General features: G+C 38.5%; 2 protein-coding genes across 2 annotated transcripts; both read right to left on the minus strand.

Moving 5' to 3' along the window:
* Nucleotides 1-221: 221 nt before the first annotated feature.
* LOC111779957 (gibberellin receptor GID1C) lies at nt 222-2,406 on the minus strand. The gene is made up of 2 exons (XM_023660179.2): nt 2,176-2,406; nt 222-1,759 (listed from the first exon to the last, which is right to left on the minus strand). Exons 1-2 carry the CDS (start codon nt 2,215-2,217, stop codon nt 761-763), a joined length of 1,041 nt encoding a protein of 346 aa, XP_023515947.1. The 5' UTR covers nt 2,218-2,406; the 3' UTR covers nt 222-760.
* A 14,072-nt stretch (nt 2,407-16,478) lies between these two features.
* LOC147786889 (uncharacterized) lies at nt 16,479-17,296 on the minus strand. The gene is made up of 2 exons (XM_087119711.1): nt 17,007-17,296; nt 16,479-16,962 (listed from the first exon to the last, which is right to left on the minus strand). Exons 1-2 carry the CDS (start codon nt 17,294-17,296, stop codon nt 16,479-16,481), a joined length of 774 nt encoding a protein of 257 aa, XP_086975837.1.
* Nucleotides 17,297-18,823: the final 1,527 nt, after the last annotated feature.

Raw genomic sequence — 18,823 nt, forward strand, 5'->3', positions numbered from 1 at the left:
CGAGAGAAATACGTTAAAATTTATTACAGTATGGTACAAACAAGCAGATCAGATAAGATAAGTTCAGAACGAGCCACAGAAGAAATATAGTTATCTAATAACACATACTAAAGTTCTAGTTGCCAACTCTACGCTACGATAACGAGCAAGAAGGATCGACCCGAAAAGAAATAAAAGAAAAGGGTCTAATGCAAAATGAACAGATTACAAGGACTAAGAGATAAAATAAGCAAACTTTTTCATATATTCTAGAACATATGTATAAACAACATATAGAATCACAATATCATGGATGCTTCCTCAACCATGTTCTGAAATTAGCTATATATAATATGTCACTAAGCAGGAATGAAACCAAGGTACTGAAAAAGTTACCCGTAAACTTGGATCTTCCTCTACGTCGTTGCGTTGCAGCGAGATGCCAGGGCGAGTAATGTTAAACTGGAACTCTGCTGCGCTTAAAAGCTATGCCGCTCTTGCTGCCATAAGAGTCATAGCAAACAGTTACATCCAAAATCTAGAAGATAGCAACCCGATGCAGCTAGATGCTGAATCGTCGTACGTTTGAGTCTGGTGACCGAGATTCAGCCATCTTTTACACCAACAAGAACCAGACCCAAATGAAGAACACAAATAACATGATAATCAACAAAATGGTAAGTCGTATTACTACACAATCTTATAAAACGATCCCTCTTATCGTGAGGAGGAATGTTACGGTTTGGTTAGATACGGCTGCCTGTAGATAGTGTCAACTCTATTAACAGTCAGAACTCACGAATTCGCTTATCTCGTCCATGACAGTATAGAAGTGCTCGGTATTCGGTAACAAGTAGAAGCCAATTGTTGCCTGCTCAAGATACAAAAGTTTCACCTCCTGGCCATCATTCTCCAGCCCTCTGGCATAAGCCAATTGCCAATCTTGGACAAGATCTAAACCAGCCACCACGACAAGGCTCTTCGGGAACTTGATTCCTTCAAGACTATAGCCCCTCGGCCCGAAGGGATTACAAGCTGGATGGTCTCTATCTTCTCCCTCAGGGAGAAAGGCCCTCCAATACCAATCTCTATCTCGAATGGTCACAAAATACTTCCCATCCAACCGAATCTCCGATTTCGTTCTTTCCTGTCCCCCAAACATTGGATTAAGAAGTATATTACCAAACACTTTGATTCCCGACTTCACAGCTCTTGATGCAACATGGTGTACAATGTTTCCACCCGAACTATCGCCAGCCAAATAGATATAGCTTTTCGAGTCTTTACTTCGAAGCCATGTTCTTGAGTTCACCCAATTGAGTGCAGTCCATCCATCATCATAAGCACATGGATATCGATTTTCAGGAGCACGCCTATAATTCACAGAGATAACAACAGCCTTACAAAGGCTAACCAATCGACGACATAGCGTATCATAGATAGCGCTATTAGCAGACGAATGAGCAAAGCTTCCACCATGAAAGAAAACAATAACAGGGACAACAACCTCAGAATCCACAGGCTTCTCAAGATCAACAATGCTAGTAGTCTGAGGCTCCCCTCCCTTGGCAGGTCGATAAATTCGACAAAGCAGGCTCGTAGCACGATCAATAATGACATCAAACGAGAAAGCCCCATCAACAGGGTTAGCATTTGCAGGGACCTTCCGGTCGAGAAACTCAGCCAAATGGCGATTGAAGGTCCCATCAGGCCGACGAAGAAGATTATAAGCCAACTTGAAGTTGGAAATGAGAACCCAGGTATTCAGTGGAACCACCATCTATTCAAAACAATCTCAGAAAATTCATAAACATAATCCACAAAATCAAATAGCCAAAGAACTTCTCTCTAATGGCGATTTTCCAAAGATATCATACATAAAACAACAAAAATCACTGCCCATTTCAGCTTAGACCAACACAAACACTCAAGAAGCCTGTCGGGCAATCCCTAATCCGAATCAAACACAGAATGCTAGCAGATCAACCAAAAACCGACATAGAATCAACGAACAAAGAGCTTAAAAGAAACTCAAAATTTACAAAAACCTCAACAAAAAAGGAAAGGAAAAAAAAACGAAAAATCAAAGTCAACGATTGATCAGCTATTAATAGAAAGAAATACAGGGCAAGAGAGAGGCAACCGAAAGGGGAAATAACAAAATTAGAAACCAAACGAATTAAATCAAAGCAGTACCCTAGCTTCGTTGAGATTGATTTGATTAGTTCCAGCCATCATCAAAGCAGAGAGAAGAAACAACAGAAGAAGAACACGGTCAAGTAAAGCCTCCTTTCAGAAATGGAACAGAGTTGGTTCAAGATCTTGAAGCAGAAGCGAAATCGCGATTCAAAGTCGCACGCATATTGGACGAAGAGCCATTTGCCGCGTAACTTCCTTCTATGAGGCTCCAACTCTGAAGATCAATAAGAGAGGGGGGAGGTGCGAAGGATAAGTACTGCGGCGCAATTTAGCATAAAACCAAGCGAAATACTAAAGTGCGCTATTCGGGGGAACCCCAGACGAGAGAAAACGACAAATTGAGAGGCCGAAAGAAAACCTGTTCCGTGGGACCGCCCCAATCCAAGTTTTAAAGTGTAATTAATTTCCTTTTTCTTATGGTAATAACTTTTTATGACGTCATAAATTCCTTTTACCAATTTTTTTTAAAAAACTTTTTGGACGTCGGTATGACCTGGATAATCTGAATAGACACCGAGTAAGAAAGGCGGGCTTAACAGGCTTCTGAATCCTATTTCGACATCATGGAACATGAATTTGAACTAAATATCGAACAAAAAATTGTGAGTCTCGAAGGTGTAGTCAAAAGTGACTAAAGAGTAGAACAAATTGTGTATTTTGTTCGAGAGCTCCAGAGAAAGGAGTCGAGTCTCGATTAAAGGGAGGCTATTCAAGAGCTCCATAAGCCTCGGGGGAGGCTTATAGGGTACTTTGTTCGAGGGGAGGATTGTTGAGGATTATTGAGAGTGAGTCCTACATTCATTAATTTAGGGAATGGTCATGTGTTCATAAGTGAGGAATACTATCTCTATTGCTATTGCTATGAGACCTTCTAGGGAAAACAAAGCACTGTCATCAAAGCTTCCGTCCTAATTTTTAAAATATAATAAAAACAAAAGTAATTATTATTATTATTTTATTTTATTTATACATACGAGAGAGATTGAGCGGAGACGACACTGAGCTTTCTTGTGCGCGCGTGCGTGCCTGGTGGCCGATGGGATAGCACGTGAGGACAGAGGGTGGAGTTCTCTCAACAATTATTATGCCCTTCTATTCTTTCTTATTTACACAAATGCCATTGCTTTTTCTGAAATATTTATGTTTCACAAAATTTAAAATAATAATAATAATAATAAAGAATAATTACAAAAAGAAAAGGTTTGTTCTGCTGAGCTTGCAATGAGTGGACATGTTTTTTTTTTTTTTTTTTTTCTCTAAATATTTCATAAACTTTCCTCAATTTTGTAATTTTTGCTTTGTCGAGTGAGCGGTAGACTCGAATGGCTAATCTTTTTAGCTCATGATAGTATCTCAACCAGTTAATTAGTGTCGAGTTGGCTAGAAATGTATGTATGATTCAATAACCCGACTAACCTAAATTACCCTACCTAAACCAACCCGAAAATAAGATTATATTGTTTTTCGGTTTGGGTTGGGTTTATTTTTTGCAAAACTAAAAATTCGATTGAGTTTGCTGTCGAGTGAGCAGTAGATTCGAGCGGCTAATCTTTTTAGCTCATGATAGTATCTCAACCAGTTAATTAGTGTCGAGTTGGCTAGGAATGTACGTATGATTCAATAACCCGATTAACCTAAATTACCCTACCTAAACCAGCCCGAAAATAGGGTTATATTATTTTTCTGTTTGGGTTGGGTTTATTTTTTGCAAAACTAAAAATTCGATTGAGTTTGCTGTCGAGTGAGCAGTAGATTCGAGCGGCTAATCTTTTTAGCTCATGATAGTATCTCAACCAGTTAATTAGTGTCGAGTTGGCTAGAAATGTATGTATGATTCAATAACCCGACTAACCTAAATTACCCTACCTAAACCAACCCGAAAATAAGATTATATTGTTTTTCGGTTTGGGTTGGGTTTATTTTTTGCAAAACTAAAAATTCGATTGAGTTTGCTGTCGAGTGAGCAGTAGATTCGAGCGGCTAATCTTTTTAGCTCATGATAGTATCTCAACCAGTTAATTAGTGTCGAGTTGGCTAGGAATGTACGTATGATTCAATAACCCGATTAACCTAAATTACCCTACCTAAACCAGCCCGAAAATAGGGTTATATTATTTTTCTGTTTGGGTTGGGTTTATTTTTTGCAAAACTAAAAATTCGATTGAGTTTGCTGTCGAGTGAGCAGTAGATTCGAGCGGCTAATCTTTTTAGCTCATGATAGTATCTCAACCAGTTAATTAGTGTCGAGTTGGCTAGAAATGTATGTATGATTCAATAACCCGACTAACCTAAATTACCCTACCTAAACCAACCCGAAAATAAGATTATATTGTTTTTCGGTTTGGGTTGGGTTTATTTTTTGCAAAACTAAAAATTCGATTGAGTTTGCTGTCGAGTGAGCAGTAGATTCGAGCGGCTAATCTTTTTAGCTCATGATAGTATCTCAACCAGTTAATTAGTGTCGAGTTGGCTAGAAATGTATGTATGATTCAATAACCCGACTAACCTAAATTACCCTACCTAAACCAACTCGAAAATAAGATTATATTGTTTTTCGGTTTGGGTTGGGTTTATTTTTTGCAAAACTAAAAATTCGATTGAGTTTGCTGTCGAGTGAGCAGTAGATTCGAGCGGCTAATCTTTTTAGCTCATGATAGTATCTCAACCAGTTAATTAGTGTCGAGTTGGCTAGGAATGTACGTATGATTCAATAACCCGATTAACCTAAATTACCCTACCTAAACCAGCCCGAAAATAGGGTTATATTATTTTTCTGTTTGGGTTGGGTTTATTTTTTGCAAAACTAAAAATTCGATTGAGTTTGCTGTCGAGTGAGCAGTAGATTCGAGCGGCTAATCTTTTTAGCTCATGATAGTATCTCAACCAGTTAATTAGTGTCGAGTTGGCTAGAAATGTATGTATGATTCAATAACCCGACTAACCTAAATTACCCTACCTAAACCAACCCGAAAATAAGATTATATTGTTTTTCGGTTTGGGTTGGGTTTATTTTTTGCAAAACTAAAAATTCGATTGAGTTTGCTGTCGAGTGAGCAGTAGATTCGAGCGGCTAATCTTTTTAGCTCATGATAGTATCTCAACCAGTTAATTAGTGTCGAGTTGGCTAGGAATGTACGTATGATTCAATAACCCGACTAACCTAAATTACCCTACCTAAACCAACCCGAAAATAAGATTATATTGTTTTTCGGTTTGGGTTGGGTTTATTTTTTGCAAAACTAAAAATTCGATTGAGTTTGCTGTCGAGTGAGCAGTAGATTCGAGCGGCTAATCTTTTTAGCTCATGACAGTATCTCAACCAGTTAATTAGTGTCGAGTTGGCTAGGAATGTACGTATGATTCAATAACCCGCCTAACCTAAATTACCCTACCTAAACCAGCCCGAAAATAGGATTATATTATTTTTCGATTTGGGTTGGGTTCATTTTTTGCTAAACTAAAAATTCGATTGAGTTTGCGAGTTGACATTTTTTGGGTCGAGTCAACCCAACTAACCCGAAAATAGGTTTACAATCCAACCTTACTATACTTTTATAAACATTAAGAATATTTAACGTTTGTAACCAAAGTTAGTGTTGTGTTGTGACGATCTTCGAGATGAATTTGATACTTATCTTCCAAATATTAAAAATTAATTATTAAGAATTGCTAAAAAAAAATAATAATAAAAAAAATAATTATTAATTAAAGAAAAATTAAATTAAAAATATATATTTTAAAATTAACAATAAATTCAAATCGATTCGATTCAATCCAATCTAGTTTTACGGAACCCATAAACCAACCTTATGTATAAAATTTTCATTCATTTGAACTCGACGGAACCCATGAACGAGCTCTCCTTTATCTTTTGACGAATGAAGAACATTTTGAATGAGCCAGCATCAAGAATTCCATCTATGTTGGTCTCGGAATGGTAACAAAAATGAATCGTTTTTGTAGCATTTTTTTTGGCACATGGTAATGGGTCACCCCTTTACCTACTTCGAGATTCAAGTACATCCAACTATGTACTCTTTACCTACCTCGAGTTCTACCAAACGTACCACTTACTTCTAATTTGAGCATCGTCTTCAACCTTTTCTATTCTAACTTACGGGCTACAAATTAAATGCAGAACTTCAACTACCCTGATTTTATTTTCATGGTCTTTATAGCTGATGTCGTCATCCGTACATGAGTGTCTTACCTTTACTTGAATAGATAGTAAATGTGAGTTGAGTATCTAAAAATACTCAGTAAGTAGTCTTACTATTGAGGTCGGAAAATGCAATCACATGCAATCATGGTTCATGGTGAGACCTATCTTTTTGTGATTGTTCCTTGGACGTGTCACAACTTGTTTTCAAGCTTGTCCGAAGAACGAATAATGACTAGGGTTGACTCGATGGTGTAAAAAAAAGCCGGTCAAATTTTTTGCGAAATAAAAACAAAGAAAATTTAAAATAGAGTTCATAAGTAGCTAAAACACAAAATAAGGAACGAGAAAAATATTTAAAATAAAAGGGTGTGGAGTACGGGAAACATGGAGTGAGTACAAAGACTTAGTAAGTAGCCTACTTGTAGGCTTCTTAATCGTGCTTTTGATGTGCTAGGGTACCACACTCGTTCTTATCTAGTTCTAGGTCTTTTTGCAAATATTTAGGTCATTTGGTTATGTTCTTGACTTGTGAGTTCTTATCCTGAGGACCCCGTGGTCCTTGGATTCTGAGGTCTGAGATCTAAGGACCTTAGTACTGTGGTTCTGGGTTCTTGTCTTTAGAACTTAGATCTTGATCCATGTTCTAGTTCTTGGTCGTTGTCTTGTTCTTGTCTATTTTTGGTTTGTTCTCCAAGACACCCGTTAGGATTTACGGTACAAGACATGAACCTGACAACCTATGTCCAAGGTATCATACATTCCAAGCGAGGGAGGAAAACAGACCCTTATACCCTAAGTGCAGAAGACCACACACAGGAGAATGCTTAGCAGGAACCATTATCCGCTTCAGCTGTGGATCAAAGGGACACGAGAGTCTAGAATGCACAAAAAGGAGGGACAGGGTTACTAACCCAATAGACCAAGAACAAATCGAGAACCAGGGAAAGAACTAGTGGGGTCGAGAGGCACCGCGTAGAAGCGAAGAAGGTACTACGACCAAGAGACCAATAACCTCGATCAAGCATATACAAGTACGGGACCTAAGGTTACAAAGGAGGATAACCCAAGACAATAATAAAGAAAACTCAAAGGATACGAAACTTAAGGACAAACCTACAAGTAGGCTGTCATCATTCATTTTTGAATGGTACGGACGAAAGTTCTTAAGAACGGGAGAATTTGTAACACCCAAAGTAAAGTTAAAAGTAACCTAAAGGATCCAAAGAAAGGAATTAAGGCATTCAAGCCCGAAAAAAGTCTTAAAGCAAGACATTTGAATGCTATAACAAATAATTTTAGGGATTTAAGGCCTTGGAAAAGGATGGGAAAGGAAAAAGTGAGCAAAAAGGACGAAAATGTCATTTTTCTAATTTTTAAGGAACTTTCTGAATTTTTAATTTCTTATCGAGAATGAATTGCAAGGTGCTAAAGAAGGGAAAAATGACGGAGAAAGGGTAAAGAATTTTTAGAAAAATATTTGGATTTAATAATAATAATAATAATAAAATATTAGAAAATGACAAATTACCAAAATAACCTTGAACTTCGAGATAATTATAAAAATGCCACGAATCATAAAATCAGATCCGTGCCCGGGAGTTATCCATGAAAATTCACTTTATCTTCAATTCCAACCATTGGATCTTCACCAAATTTGATTATACTCTATAGGAGACACATCATCACATCCAACTACTACAATTTAAATTGGAGGTCGATTGCTCGGTGATTGGCGAGAATATTTTTGACAAAAATTCATAAAAATCAATCTCCAAATAATGAAGATTTTGGAGGTTTCAACCTCAGTTTAAGCTCCCTCCATATCCATAAAGTCTGAAGTATGATATTTATTTGGAACAAGAACTGAGCTATGTTGAGATCTCAATCGTGAGTTATAGGGTTTTTCTTTAGTTTCCTACTCGAGTTTTTTTCTAAATTTGAGAGAAATTGTCCACCATTTCCCTTCAAACGTGTTCCTGCACCTTCTAAACAAGATTACCATGAGTTTTATGAAAAAAATGGGGCGTTGAAAGTGCCTAGAACTCATTCCTCCAATCCTATCCATCGTTTAAGAACTTCAAATTCCAATCCGAGCCTACATGCAAATTCATCGAGTAAGACTAATTTCATTCGATTTCTGCACCTTCAAGGAATATTTTTATAGAGGAGCATGAAGGCTAACAAGTCTCGGAGCGTTCTCAATTGGAAAAAATCATTTTTGGGTACAATTTGGTGGTAATGATCGAATTTTCAGCTACAGTCCATTTTTCTTAAAATTGAGCATTCCTTTAGCTTAGGAGGATTGATATGAGAAACTTTGTTGAAGAAATCGAGAGCTAATTATCATGGTTTGTTGCAGACTGAGAAGAAATTATCAAATGAAGGTCACACATTTAAAGACGTTCCTCCAAAACAACTCTAGCTAGAGGGAAGAATATTGAAGTGATTCTATGAAGAAATACGGCCCTGAAAACCTCTAGAAATGGTTGTCCAATAAGAAATTCTTTGGTTTGAACTCCGGTGAGAAAATCGTTTTTTTTTTTTTTTACAAACTTCGGAGGCAAATAACTTAGGCTACGATCCACAAGAAGGTATAAATATCATAGCTCTTCCTTGTAATACCATCTTTTAAGTTTCATGAAGAAATTGAGGGAAGAAACACCGTGAATAAAGCGGGAGAAGCGAGGTTTCATATGGTGGTGATCACGGTCGATTGTGGCGATCACGGTCACATGTATCTTCTTCCAGAGGAAGAAGACGATGACATGACCGGTTTCAACTAAATCGGACATGTCAAACTAAACCTTGACCCCCTCATTTTTTCTCAATTTTAAGTCTCTTATTGACCAGTTTTCATGAAGAACTTTATGGTTCTAGAAACTAGACACTCTGAGGAATTTGTCAAAGAAAATATGAAGTAATTCGGATACCGGAAGCTCGAAGACGAATGTCCAAACATCGACAACGAGGTAAGTAGTCATCTTGGAATTTTCTTAAGAAATACTTGTAAGAATCGCTTGAATTTCAGTATGAACCTTAAACTAAGTTCGAATTAAGGAAATATGAAAGAAAAGCACCAAGAACCGTGAGTTAAGGCTCTGAACCGATCAAATTGCTCAGGATTTAAGTAACGTTAAAATGACCCACTAAATGAACTCCGTTGTTCATGAAATTTTAATGCTGAGCATATTATAGCATGTTAAGATTATATATGAAATTGGGTGGTCATTAAACAAGTGAAAAAGTGAAGTTGCTAAACCAAGTAACGGTGTAAAATGAACATAATGCCCTAAAGTAACTTATCTTCGGTTCAGAATCCAAATGCTATGAAACTTTTTAATAGGTCTTATTTTATGACGATTGATGGCTTGGTAAAGTTTAAAAGAAAGTGTTTAGAGGTTAAAAGGAAGAATTACAATGTAAAATAACCAAAATTTCCCTTGGTTTAAACATGCTCCAAATGAGTCTTATTCCTAAGGACAAACATATGTTCAAGATTTCAAATTGATGAGAGCCTTAGAAATTTACTACGTTGCTTGAAACGCATAAAGTCTTAGACGTAGGTTAGACCGTGTCACTTGGAACGTATGTTGCATTGGAAATAGGGTGTCAGGTTCATGTCTTGTACCGTAAATCCTAAGGGGTGTCTTAGAGAACAAACCAAGAATAGAACAAGAACATAAAAAGTAACCAAGAACAAGACAACGATGAAGAACAAGAACATAGATCAAGATCTAAGTTCCAAAGACAAGAACCCAGAATGATAGTACTAAAACCCTTAGATCTCAGACCTTAAAATCCAAGTACTAAGGTCTTCAGGATAGATCATGATAAGAACTCACAAGTCGATAAAAGGGCCTAAGTACTTGCAAAAAGAACTAGAACAAGATAAGAACTAGTGTGGTACCCTGGCAGATTAGGACACGATTAAAAGCCCACAAGTTGGCTACTTGCTGAGTCTTTGTAATCACTCCATGTTTTCCATGATTTTCAGGTAACTAAGGAGCTGGTTGAGGTTAGGAGCGGACTCTGGAGCAGATGCCATAGACAAGCCTCACCCGTTGTCCTCCACACCCTTTTGTTTTAATATTTTGTCCGTTCCTTATTCTGTGTTTTAACTATTATGTTCTGTTTTAACTACTTAGGTATGAACACTATTTTGATATAACATAAATATAATGTATATTATATTTTAAATTCTCTTTCTTTTATTTTGCAAAAAAATTGTCCTGTCTTTTTACACAATTGAGTCAAACCAAAGTCACGTTAATTCGTGCCTTACCCATTTCTTTTGAAATGGGTTTTTCAACTACAATAGCAGACAACACGGGTGTGCCAGTATTGTTCCCCAAACTATATGTCGGAGGTTGGATCATACACCCGCTATCCAATATGGAGTTCATAAACTATATGACATGGATATGGGAGGGTTCAATGCCTCAATTGAACCCAGATGGATGGATGTTCGAGATATCTCGATATTATAAAAAATACGTAGGCCCAATGTCGATGGCATGACAGAGTGAGTTGTGATGGCCGACAACACCTTGTAACTTGGGATGGCGTCAAGACATATGTGCCATGTTAATTGGAAACCTAGATAGTGTGGGATGCAAAGTTGCATTGAGAGACCTTGACCTTGACCTTGAGTAGAAGCAAGGTCGAGCTGAATGACTTGGTCTAGTATAGAAGCAAGTCGATTATGTTGTTGATGATTGAACTAACACGTAGGCGACGTGTGTGACCGAACTAGCTTGAATTTCACACAAGTTCGATGAAGCCATAAATTCGGGTGAAATATATATATATATATATATATATATGGGGTTAGACGAGACAAGCGCCAACCAAGTGCCACGTTGAATGTGCTCTAAAGAGTGAGCACACGTGTATTCCTTTAGCTATTGCTTCATGCCTAAGGTGAGTGGTTTCACAAGAGGGTCGAGACCAAAATGAACTCGAAAAGTGAGCGTCAGCTGAACGAGGGCAGAGAAAAGAAGCTGCAGGAAGACTAATGAAGTGTCAAGACAGCGTTGCCACATGAAGGTGACTAGTGAAGAGTTGACTGAAGTGTAGTGCCAACACGGGGGCTGTGAGAGATGCTACTATATGGGTTGGTGCCACGATGGGTAAATATTGTTGTTGGCTTTCGAGCCTCACCCCAAGGGATGCACCGTTGTGTGCGACTTAGAGAATACAATGAGTGAGGCTAATGTGGCCAAGTTTGGGGTGTTCTCCCCTTAGCCTAGGCGAGGATATGCCGAAGTTAATTAGTTTACTGTGGTTGATCTGGTGAGTCCCACGTCGAGTCTGAGAGAAGGGCGAGGGAGGCTCCATAGGCTCACAACTATACTGTAGTTCTCTCGAATCGCTGAACACTTCCAATACCACACTGATTTCACAGCTCTACTTTTTTCGCAGCTTTCGAGCTCTTGCACGATACACATGAAAGCCTAATCTTACTCTCTTTTTCAATTTAAAAAAAAAAAATAGCTTGGGTGAAAATTTGACCTTTAGCAACGATAGGAATCTTTCTTAGTGCAATACCTTAAACTGCCCTTAAAGTGTGTGAGCGCCTAGCTACTAAAGTTGCGAGATTGAAAGGTTTAAAGGACTAAGCTTCACCCAATATGCAACTAGGTTTTCCGCCCAAACAACCTAAACGTACAAAAAAGAAAGAAGAAAGGCTCCATGTGGCAAATACGTGTGTCACAGTGAGGAAGAGCAATACGAGATGAGTGTCTCGGGAAACTTTCTTTGAAATAGATTTTTTAAGAACAATATCAGACGACACAGGTGTGTCGATATTGCACCCCAGCCCATATGTCGAGGTTGGATCATACAACTGCTATTAGATATGGAATCTATAAACGACATGACATGGACACGGGGGGTCCAATGCCTCGATAGAATCTAGATGAATGGTTGTTTGGTGTGTCCAAATAATATGAGCGACAGTAGGTCTATTCTCGATAGCATTTAAAAATGTTAAATATGTAATGAGTATTTAAAAGTGCTTAGTTTGTGAGCCCATTGTTGCTATTGAAAAATACATTCACCGACAATTGTATCACGATTGGTGGGACATAATTTTCACGGTGGTTCCTTTTGGCTCAATTTTCTTTTCCAGATAGGATTGGATGAACCTACTAGGTGGACTCATTAGTGTACCTTGTAGACTGGACTACACGCAGCAAAAAAGAAAGGAATGTGAATGTTATCATAGTGTACGTGTCTGTATATAGCATACTGGAGAAGTAGTCCATGAATATATGACGTACAACATGCATGAAGTCCTACATTAAAATCGTGGTTCAATGAGATGATGCACATAATACTTCCATACTTATCATAGCGACCTTATTGTCCTTTACCTCGGTGCATTTACCTATAAGCAAACTAGGCATTTCCTCACAAACTCTTCTATATCTTTCTTCATGTCACGCAACCATACGTGTTGTTTCAGGTCTTGAAATATCTTCATACCACTTAGATGCATAAAAACACACCATTAGCATCTCATACGAGTTGGTGTTGATTTATCCAGTCACTAGCACGGATCAACCTTTTGTTTGATCTATAACTCTCAAGTAATTAGCCAATTTAGGACCTACTCACTAAGCGTCAATAATACGGGATACTCTCGAGATAAAAGTCAAAATATGGTTTTTATGGGGTTAAACAAAGCATGTGCCAATTACAAAAAAGATGAAATGCTTAATGATAGTTGGTTGTGTTCATCCTTTGTTTTGTTACAATCCGTGAATGTATGCTGAATCCACCACACCTAAATGGTGGTGAGAGTTCTCTTATTTATAATCATTTACAAAATACTGAAATATGGTAAATTACAAATAATATGGAAATAGCAATAAAAGGAAAGAATAATAAATGAATACAATATATTTGCCTTTAATAAAAGGGCAAATATGATAACCCGTAATGTAACCTTATAATGAACGATCAACTATCCTTAACACCCCCCCGCAAACTATGCGTCGGATTTGAACGAACATGAAGCTTGGATCTGAAAAATTCAAAGAGAGGTCGAGAAATACTCTTTGTGAAGATGTCAGCAACTTGGAGATGAGAGGGTACATATTGTGTCCGAAATTTTCCAACGATAACAACTTCTTGAAGGAAATGATAATCTAGTTCAACATGTTTGAGCCGCTTGTGAGAAACGGGATTAGAGCTAAAAAAAATAGCACTTTTGTTGTCACATAAGAGTAAGGGCTGCTGTGAAATAGGGACCTTGAGGTCATGCAAAAGATGCGTAACCCAAAGAAGTTCAGCAGCAGTTGTGGCAAGAGCACGATACTCAGATTCACAGCTGGAGCGTGAGACAGTAGGTTGCTTTTTGGCACTCTAAGAAATGAGATTGTTACCAAGATAAATAGAATAGCCGGATGTAGAACGACGAGTATCGGGACAACCAGCCGAGTCAGCATCCGAATAAGCGACTAGCGTACTAGGAACAGTGGATGGACGAAAGGTAAGACCAAAGTGGAGTGTTCCTTTGACATAGCGAAGAATACGTTTGATAGCAAGAAAGTGATCTGCAGTAGGGGCATGCAAGAATTGACTAACAGAATTGATAGCATAGACAATATCTGGACGTGTAATAGTCAAGTACTGAAGGGCGCCAACAAGAGATCTGTAGAGAGTAGGATTAGAGAAAGGAGAACCATCAGCAATCAGGTGTTGAGAAACAACCATGAGAGTGTGAACTGGTTTGCTATCGAGCAACTGAGCACGAGTAAGAATATCTCGAGCATATTTTAACTGACTAATAAAGAGACCATCAGGAGTGGGTGAAGCTTCAAGACTAAGAAAGTAACTGAGAGAACCCAAATCTTTGGTAGCAAACTCAGAATGAAGCTTGCGAGTAAAACTGTCAATAAGAGATGAGTTGTTGCCGGTAACAATAATGTCATCAACATAAAGAAGCAAATAGATAAGGTTAGATTGCTGATGAAAGACAAAAAGGGATGTGTCAGCGCGACTGCAAGAAAACCCAAGTATGAGAAAAAAATGAACTAAAACGCTGAAACCAAGCACGAGGAGCTTGCTTTAAGCCATAGAGGGCTTTCTTTAATAGACAAACATGAGTGGGAAATCGAGGATCAATATACCCAGGAGGTTGTTCCATATAAACACGTTCAATAAGAGTTCCATTGAGAAAAGCATTCTTGACATCAAGTTGTCGAAGATGCCATTTATTTGTGACTGCAATAGAAAGCACAACACCGACAGTGGTAGCTTTGACAACCGGACTGAAAGTGTCAGTGTAGTCAAGACCAGGAACCTGAGTATAACCTTTGGCAACAAGACGAGCCTTGAAACGCTCGACGGATTCATCAAGCAAATATTTAATACGAAACACCCATTTAGAGCCCACGATGTTGGTGTTGGTAGGGCGAGGAACCAAAGTCCAAGTATCATTTCGTTGTAACGCTTGAATTTCTTCATCCATGGCAGCCACCCAAGCAGGATTCTTAGCCGCAGATTTGAATTCTTTTGGCTCAGTGGATGCAAGAAGAGCAGAAAGAAGTCCAGATGAGCCCAAAATACCAAGATTTGCTGGATGACGAGTCTTGAATATACCAGCTTTGGCTCGTGTGATCATAGGATGAGTGCTCAAAGAAGAGAAATCAACAGGAGGTTCAATAGAGGTCAAATTAGAAGTCGAGGGTGGCAAAGTGGAACCTGCAAGAGAAGTCTCAACCTGCATAGACTCATCTACAAGGTTAGAACAAATATCACACGGGGATGAACTGGATCGAGGAATGTGCGGTGATGAAGTGGTAGAGGGGGATGAATCAATATGATGAAGATGTGGTTCCAAGAAATTTGAAATAGGAATAGAGGAAAGAGGTTGGGCCTGGGAGTTAGGGATAGCAGGAAAGTGAGTTTCATCAAATTGAGCATGGCAGGTGATATATAGCTTAGTGGTGGCGGGATCAAGATAGCGGAACCCTTTATGAGCAGGACTATAACCCAAAAAAATACAAGAAATGCTGCGGGGAGAAAGCTTGTTAGGCATATAATCATGCAAATAAGGATAAACACGACAACCAAAGGGATGAAAATTGTCATAATGTGGAGTGTAGCCATAAAGGAGTTCAAAGGGTGACTTACCTCCAAGAAGTGGGGTAGGCAACCGGTTGATAATATAAGCTGCAGTGCTGAAGGCGTCAGCCCAAAAACGAGGAGAAAGATGAGAGTGAAAGAGAAGGGTCAAGCCAGTCTCAGTCACATGACGATGTTTTCTCTTAGCACGACCATTTTGAGCAGGTGTATATGAACAAGAGAGTTGATGGTGGATGCCAGAATTACGTAAATGAGTTTTGAAACAAGTACTAGTAAATTCGGTACCACCATCGCTTTGAAATACCTTGATACGAGAAGAATATTGATTTTCCACAAATTTTTGAAATTGAAGAAAAATATCAAAAAAATCAGATTTGAATTTTAAAGGGTAAAACCAAGTGAATCGAGAATAATCATTAATAAAAATAACATAATAAAGAAAACCCGAATTTGATTTGACGGGAGAAGGACCCCAAAGATCACAATGAATAAGATCTAACACATGAGACGACTTACGTTCATTTCGGGAATAAGGCAATCGATGACTTGTCGCAAGCTGACAAGTATTACATAATGATGGAGAAGGCAATAAAGACGTAAGAGAAAGATGACCTTTTCTATTTAAAAAAGAAATAACATAATGATTCACATGACTCAGACGAGCATGCCATAAATCATATGAAGCACGTAAAGATTTGTTTCTAAGGGCTGAAATAAAAGCAGAGTTGCCGCGCTCTAGCACATATAGCCCTCCATCTCTTTTACCAGTTGCCACCACCCTTCCTGTTTGACGATTCTGGATAGTAATAAGATTATTAGTAAATGTAACGGAGAGAGGAAAATTAGACGTTAATTTACTTATGGAAAGAAGATTTTGAGTGAGGTGAGGGACAACCAAGACATCTAATAAGTGAATATTTGGAACAGGAGAAAGAGTACCAGTGTGGGTAATGGGTAGGGATGCACCGTTTCCTATGATCACAGAGTCCTTACCCGTGTAATTTTTAGACTAATCCAGAATAGATGGGTCGGTAGTCATATGGGCCTAAGCTCCAGTGTCCAGAAACCAATCAGCAGCATCGGGTCCAGCAATAGAACATGACGTGTTAAAGACTTCAGCAAGGTGAGCATGAGAAGAATCAAGTCGAACATACCGTTGGTTGCAGCGGTCAGCATAATGGCCCTCTTTGCGGCATATTTGGCAGTGAGGTGGTCGACGACCCTGACTTGAGTGGGTTCGTCCTCGATTAGAAGAGTTGTTTTTGTGAGAATAAGAACGACCTCGCTGGTTGGTAAAGGAAGCAGGGTGACTTCCATGAGTGCGACCACGATTAGTGGCTGTGAATGCTGTAGGAGTGGAGTCATAAGACTCAAGGAAGCGCTGGAACAACTCAAAACTTTCAACTTTAGAGACTAAATCTGCAAAACAGGGGATAGGGCTGAGAGCCATCTGAGCAGTAGAAAAAGCTGAAAATTCGGTGCCGAGTCCATGAAGGAACCAGTGCACTTTATCAATGTCCTCGACGAGTCTGCCAATGGTTGGTCACAATTTTTTTTGAAGGCACGAGCATACTCAGCAAAAGGTTTGGTGCCACGTTTCATCAACTGCAAGTCTTCTTTGAGTCTTAGTTCACGAGCTTTCGACTGATGGCTGAACGTAGTTTCCAACGCAAGCCAAACATCACATGCAGTAGAGAGACCAACGACAACAGCCATGGCTTCCTCAGTGAGAGAGGAGAGCAGGAGACAGAGAAGTCGTTGATCGGCTGCTCTCCATGCCAAATATTTGGGGTTGAGTGTTGAGGAGGTTTCTAGTTCAAAGCGAGGTGGTGGAACCATAGTTCCATCGACATAGCCCAGCATCTCTTAACTCTCAAGGAGAGGGAGAAGTTGGCTTTTCCAAAGAAAATAATTGGATGAAGAAAGTTTGATGGTAATCATATGGATTAGAGTATTGAAAGGAAGAAGATGATAAGAAGATTCGGGAGTCATAGAGAAGAAAGGATCAAACCGAAAGGGCTCTGATACCATGTGAATGTTTGCTGAATCCACCACACCTAAATGGTGGTGAGAGTTCTCTTATTTATAATCATTTACAGAATACATAAATATGGTAAATTACAAATAATATGGAAATAGCAATAAAATGAAAGAATAATAAATGAATACAATATATTTGCCTTTAATAAAATGGCAAATATGATAACCCGTAATGTAAGGCAAATATCTAGATATTTTTCTTATAATGAACGGTCAACTATCCTTAACACAATGAACATTAGTTCTCCCATATTTGCCTTCATAAATCATCAACACCAGTCCCCTCCTAGCAATTCATTCTCATATTTAATCGGTTCTTTTCTGAGACTCATCAAAATTCGAGACGTACTTTATGCGCAATTGATGCTTTGTTCTCCTCTTATTCTTCATTGGACCGTTCGGATGGACTTCACAGTTCTTTTCCAACTAAAATTGAAAAGGTTGTCTCACATCGAGAGGTTGATTCGTTTTTCGCCTTCAACCAACTCCTTCTCAGCCTTGATGCTTTTTTTGGGTGACTACGAAAAAAGGAAGTGAGCATTCATGTACATGTTAACTTTGATAAACATTGGGCTGGGCCGTGGGTTATTGGGCTGGACCGTGTTATTGGCTGCAGGGTTTGGGCTGGAGCGGTTTGATTTCGATTCGAGTCGCAGAGAATTTTCCTCGCCCGATTACCAAAGAATTTTCCTGCGACTCTCTCTCTCTCCTCGGTCACGTCGTTTCGACGTCCTTTTTCCTCCTTTTTCCTCCGTTTCCAAATCTCCTATTTCCTCTAATCCCGTTTATGGTGTTCGTTTGGTTCGTAAGGGCCTAAAACTCTCGGATCCGAGAGGGCTCAAAAATCTGACATTCTGTCTTCCTTACTCGACAGTGTACGACGTTTAAGCAACGTCGAAATCTATATACCTGGTGTGTGTATAGGTCTCTGAAATAATTTTCGTTGAGTAAATCAAAGGTTTCGACGTCAATTTCATAAGGTTTGGCTTCGCCCAAGCTTCTTTGATTTTCTCTCCATCTTTCTAGCTTTTCTCACTATTTTAAAATATTGAAAATGTCAATAAATTTTAAATTAGTTGTTAAGGTTAGTTTGAAGTTAATAATAATAATTTTTCATATTTTTTCAAAATTTATAAATAAAAGTTCATAAATTTTTCAAATTAGTATTTTAAAGGCTTATTAAATTTACAAAAACTAAATTTCAAAATATAATAATTAAACCAAATAAAAAAAAATTACATCTGATAAGTAGAGATATCTTTTTTATTTATGGGACCGAGTCCGGTCCAAAATGATGAGAGGGGAATACGAACATTCTTTTGCATCTGGTGCTCAATTCTCCACCCACTC

This window comes from Cucurbita pepo, chromosome 18 (assembly GCF_057944985.1).
Source record: "Cucurbita pepo subsp. pepo isolate OVF chromosome 18, ASM5794498v1, whole genome shotgun sequence".
In the NCBI taxonomy this organism is placed as follows: domain Eukaryota; kingdom Viridiplantae; phylum Streptophyta; class Magnoliopsida; order Cucurbitales; family Cucurbitaceae; genus Cucurbita; species Cucurbita pepo.